This window comes from Monopterus albus, unplaced genomic scaffold (genome assembly GCF_001952655.1).
Source record: "Monopterus albus unplaced genomic scaffold, M_albus_1.0 scaffold478.1, whole genome shotgun sequence".
Lineage (NCBI taxonomy): Eukaryota > Metazoa > Chordata > Actinopteri > Synbranchiformes > Synbranchidae > Monopterus > Monopterus albus.
Genome location: NW_018128358.1, coordinates 46508 through 52194, shown reverse-complemented (window position 1 = coordinate 52194; position 5687 = coordinate 46508). Strand labels below are relative to the sequence as shown.

Sequence of the window (5687 nt, the reverse complement as noted above, 5' to 3'; positions counted from 1 at the left end):
TTTATTATCAGAAAAATTCCATAAAAACAGATTATTTTATAATATAAAACAATAATACATAACACTGTTAATTGCTAGCCCTGCACACATTTTGTTGACTTTTGTGAATGATTTTGTAAACATAAATTAAAGTCATGGTCAAAAATACTGGCACCCCTGCATTTCTGTCAGATAACTCACCACTTCGAGAAAATTGCTGCAATCACAAAGTCTTTGGTATTCTCATGTTTATTTCTTTTGTTTGCATTGCAATAACACAAAAAAAGTAGAGACAAAAGAACTCCAAAAATGGACTGGACAGAATTATTGACACCTTTTCAAAATCACCAGAAATTGTATTTCAAGCATGTGATGCTTTAATTTGTAATGAAACTCACCTGGAGCAATTATCAGGTGATGGCGATATAGAAATCACACTGGCAGCCAGTGACTCAACCTTTGTGTCGTGTGGACCACACTGAGCATGGGGAAAAGAAAGAAGAGCAGAGAATTGTCTGAGGATTTGAGAACCACAGTAGTGGAAAAGCCTGGACAGTCTCAAGGCTGCAAGTCCATCTCCAGAGATCTGGCTGTTCCTGTGTCCAACACTGTGAAGACGTTTACAGCCCATGGCCCTGTAGCTAATCTCCCTGGACGTGAACAAAAGAGAAAACTAGATGACAGATTGTAATGAAGGATTGTTCCAATGGTGGATAAAGCTGACCCTGATCAACTTCCAAACATATTCAAGCTGACCTGCAGGCACAGGGTGCAGCAGTGTCAGCTCGCACTATCCGTTGCCATCTGAATAACAAGTGATGCTGTGGTTAGAGACCCAGGGGGCCCCACTGCTGACACAGGAACATAAAAAAGCCAGAGTGGAGTTTGCCAAAACCTACCTGAGGAAGCCACAGTCCTTCTGGGAGAATGTCCTATGGACAGATGAGATTAAAATAGAGCTTTTTGGTCGAGCACATCATTCTACTGTTTTCAGAAAGCAAATGAGGCCTTCAATTAAAAAAAAGCACAGTCCCTACAGTCAAACACATTGGAGGTTCACTGATGTTTTGGGGTTGATTTGTTGCTTCAGGTACTGGATGTCTTGACTATGTGTAAGGCATGAAATCTGAAGACCACCAATGAATTCTGGGGCACAATGTAGGGCCCAGTGTCAGAAAGCTGGGTCTCTGTCAGAGGTCATGGGTCTTAGAGCAGGACAATGACCCAAAGCAGATTTCAAAAAGGACCAGAAATGGTTTCAGACAATGAGCTGTAGAGTTCTGAAGTGGCCAGCAATGAGTCCAGATCTGAATCCCACAGAGCACTGGTGGAGAGAGCTCAGAACAGCAGCTGGGAGAAGGAACCCTTTAAATCTGAGAAACCTGGAGCAGTCTGCAAAAGAAGAATGGTCCGGAATTCCAGTAGAGAGGTGGAAGAAACTCAATGATGGTTACAGGAAGCAACAGATTTCAGTCATTTTGTCCAAAGGGTGTGCTACCAAATATTAAAATGAGGGTGTCAATAATTCTGTCCAGTTTATTTTTTGAGTTTTGTGTGGAATATATAAAATTTGGCTTTTTCCTCTGCTTTTTCTGTGTTGTTCTAATGCAAACATAAAAAAAAACCAACTATGTGAGTACCAAAGAATTTATGACTGCAACAATTTTCGGGGTGAAGTAATGTGTTATCTGACAGAAATGCAGGGGTGCCAATATTTTTGGCCATGACTGTATACTTTTCTATTAATGTATATTTACTATGGCATGAAACTAAATATTTTCTTATTTGGTGTAATAACAATGCTTTATGGACATTCTAGCATTTGTTCCTTCATAAAATGTGTGAGTCCAGTCTGGGAGGAGCAGCAAAAGAGAAAAACTGACACTTCAGTATTTTACACAAATTAATTGTACAGTGATGAAGAAAATCCAAAAGTGTAGTAATACTTCCCTGTTCGTGCCTGTGCTGGGAACATAAAGGATGCTTACTGAGCAAAACTATCTAAAAGATTAGATAAAAGCCAAATGTCCACACCTTTGCATCAGTAATGACACAGTGGAAGAACTCAGTCCAGGTTCCCACACTGTCATGCCTTTAAAGCTTTAACAGTAATCTCTGTGTTAAATCAATTCAGCTCTACTGGGCCTAGAGGAGCAACACTCACCATGGAGTACAGGATGACAGTGATGTACATAGAGATCGTTTGCTTCATGTCCTGCCTGTGTGGCTGGATCTTGGTGTGTTCCACTATTCCCACAGACTTCTGGATGGTGTCCGAGGATTCAGGAAATGTGATGACAGCCTCCAACTTCTATTCCAACCTGTGGAAAGAATGTGTTGTAGACAGCACGGGGGCGACTGCATGCAAGGATTACACCTCCATGATGGCCCTGTCAGGTAGGATAGTCTGAAAACTTTAATACCAACTACCAAAATATCATCACATACTCAAAGATAAAATGCTCAACACTTGAAAAGATTTAGGGAATGTACACAAATGACTGGGGTGGAGACAGGGTTGAACTGTTCACATTTTTTTATTTAAAAAAGGCTAGACCATCCCCAGTGTTATATTTTCTTTGCATCTGTGACTTAAAAAAAATCAAAACCTTAATAATTTCCTACGGTCCATTAGGGATTTGGCTCCAGTTACAAGGTTTGCCGTGACAAAGACTGCCTGTTTAGCACAGCACAATACATTTAACATGTTTATTGTGGTCCTTTATCTATCTAAAAATATAAGATACAAATTCTAGTGTTGGTTCCAGCACACCACTCCCCAGTGACCTTCTACAGCACTATAACTAATGGAGGGATGGATTTCAGCTGTTGCTGCATTTCACTTTATTCGGTTTTCTTTCAGTGTACCTACATGTCTGCAGAGCTCTCACGGTCTGCTCCGTCATCACCGGCTTCTTTGGAGGTGTCCTCACACTCATAGGGATGAAATGCACTAAAATAGGCGGGTCAGAGACTGCCAGTGCAAGAGTGACCTTTGCAGCTGGTATAACCTACCTGGTTTCAGGTAAAAGAAACCATCCAGGAATATTATATCATAACATCAAACTTAAAATATAAAACAACAGTGAAATATGCATTCAGGATGTTTAATAAAAGCATATTTTATGCTAGCATTCTGTGGAATGATTACCTACACATGGTGGGCCAACAGATCCATATCAGACTTTCTGAACCCAGCTTACCTGCAATTGAAGTGAGTCCTTTTCCAGCAGTTTGAATATTTTAACAAGTCCCTTATAAATTACATTTTAAAACAGCGATATTTAAAAAGTGCAGAAAAACAAACCACAACCATTGATATACCTTTATATTTGCTGTTCAGGTATGAACTTGGAGCTGCGATTTTCATTGGCTGGGGAGGCTCGTTCCTTCTCCTCTTTGGAGGGATGGTACTGAGTTACTTCTCTGGAAAAGAATGTTTCCAGTCGAGGTAAATATAGTCACTCAAACTGTGTTATTACTGACCACAACTATCTGTACTGCATCTATATCAAAGCCAAAAGTAGTACAAGTAATTGCTTGAGTAGAAACACTAAGATAAATGAACTTCACTGTGGTGCTCCACTTTCAACCTCAGTTCCCTGAAAAGGCCTCTGAGACCATTCACTTATGCCACCGCCCAGACCAGACGCACCTACATGATGCCACCCTCATCGTCCAGAGCGACTCTGATGCCACCGCTGTTGTATGAAGGCAGGCGGAGTCGAGCAGCCGGAGGGACGACAAGGACTGGTCATCTGTGTAAGGAGTTAGCCCAAAAACTGTTAAATGTATTAGGCTCTGTGTTTCTGGGATCTCCTCTCCCCAGCAGCCAGAGTGTGTGTGTGTTTCTGGAGGAAGGAACAACCCGGATTGTGTTCTGTAATCTGTATTCATATATTTATTTAAATAAACCGGCAGTAAAATCAAGAAATACGGACTCCTTCCTTACTCAGATCTGTCCAATAAAAGAACTGGGTATAACATAGGCTCTGCCAATATCTGCCCAGTTCTTCAAATATTTGTCGTCATGAAATTACAAAAAATGAGAATGCAACAAAGCTTAGCGATTAAGCAGAAATAACTGAAATTCTCTGATTGGTTATAGAGGTCAGTCCTGCTCAAAACCTTTTAAAAACTCATATCTTGGCACTGCTGCCAGTGCAATGACTCTGGGTCACAGGAGGCTTTGACAGCACCTCTCCATATTCAGAAAAGTCTTGGAGCAGATTTCTACAACAACAATTTTTTAAAAGTTACATATTGTAGCTTTAACTGCCTGTGAACAGCCCCATTTGAAGCCTACCTTTACTTGTGATGGCTGGCTAAACATCACCATCTGGTGGTCAAATCTGAACAAGTTACTTTACAAAATCATCTCATCTCAGACTCTTTTTTGGCTCTTCTCTTAAAACAGGTGTTTCTTTTTTGACATGTAGATATTCTATTATAAACATTAAAGATGCACACCAGCAGTTATAGTGCTGCCTTCTCATAAAGTTTATAGGCAAGAGGCAAATAAATAAAAATCCATGTGGCTTAGATCAAGATATCCACACTTTTAGTCCCTGGAATGGCTCAAGCTCCAAAAACCAGGATCTTACTTTTCCCATAATGCATCAAATTATGAACCAGTTTCATGGACAAGTTAACCAGTGAGACTGAGGGACTGACACAGATGACTTCAGGACTGCTGTCTCACAGCATGACTGATAACAGTTAATATTAATCTCATGAGTCACAGGCTTGTAGGCGGGAAGGTGAACATGGACATAAGAGTATTTTTAAGAGAAACAAACAAACAAAAAGACTATAATCAGCTTAAATGCAGCTGAAAATGTTGGACAGAATTCATCTGGACAGATTTTTATTTGTTTTTTCCTTTTAGACAGTTACAGGTATGTGCCAAAAAATTAGAATATCGAGGAAAAGTCCATTTATTTCAATAATTTGTTTCAAAAAGTGAAACTTGTATGTTATATGAGTTCACTGCACACAAAGTGAAATATTTCAAGCCTTTATTTGTTTCAATTTTGATGATTATGGATTAAAGACAAAAAAAACCCAAATCCAGTATTTCACAAAATTAGAATATCATGACAAAGTTCAACATTGTAGGCTCCCTGTGTCCCAATCTAGTCAGCTAATTAATGCAAAACACCTGCAAAGGTTTCCTCAGCCTTGAAATTGTCTCAGTCTGGCTTAGTAGGCTTCAGAATCATGGGGAAGACTGCTGACTTGACGGTTGTGCAGACGACCATCATTGACACCCTCCATAAGGAGGAAAAGTCTCAAAAGGCAATTGCAAAAGAAGCTGGATGCTCACAGAACGCAGTATCAAAGTATATTAACAGAGTGTTAAGAAGAAGGGAAGAATGTGGCCGGAAAAGGTGCAAAAGTGACAGGGATGACCGCAGCCTTGAGAGGATTGTCAAGCAAGGGCGATTCAGAAATCTGGGGGAGCTTCATAAGGAGTGGACTGAGGCTGGTGTCAGTGCATCAAGAACCACCACATACAGACGTCTGCATAACATGGGCTACAGCTGTAGAATCCCATGCGTCAAGCCACTCCTGAACCAAAAACAACGTCAGAAACGTCTGTGCTTGGCTAAGGAGAAACAGTACTGGTCTATTGCCCAGTGGTCCCAAGTCCTGTTTTCAGATGAAAGCATATTCTGCATTTCATTTGGAAATCAAGGTCCCAGAGT

At 40.4% G+C, this 5687-nt stretch overlaps 1 protein-coding gene across 1 annotated transcript; it reads left to right on the top strand.

The window, feature by feature from the left end:
* Nucleotides 1-2144: 2144 nt before the first annotated feature.
* Nucleotides 2145-4418, top strand: LOC109952605 (claudin-10-like). The gene is made up of 6 exons (XM_020587769.1): nucleotides 2145-2376; nucleotides 2843-3004; nucleotides 3112-3193; nucleotides 3323-3430; nucleotides 3578-3748; nucleotides 4397-4418. The coding sequence occupies exons 1-6, from the start codon at nucleotides 2145-2147 to the stop codon at nucleotides 4416-4418; spliced, it is 777 nt and encodes a 258-aa protein (XP_020443425.1).
* Nucleotides 4419-5687: the final 1269 nt, after the last annotated feature.

Coding starts and splice junctions, on each gene's coding strand:
- LOC109952605 (XM_020587769.1), top strand. CDS start 2,145: ATGGAGTACAGGATGACAGTGATGTACATAGAGATCGTTTGCTTCATG. Junction 3,005..3,111: donor TATAACCTACCTGGTTTCAG/GTAAAAGAAACC, acceptor ATTTTATGCTAG/CATTCTGTGGAATGATTACC. Junction 3,431..3,577: donor AAAGAATGTTTCCAGTCGAG/GTAAATATAGTC, acceptor TTTCAACCTCAG/TTCCCTGAAAAGGCCTCTGA.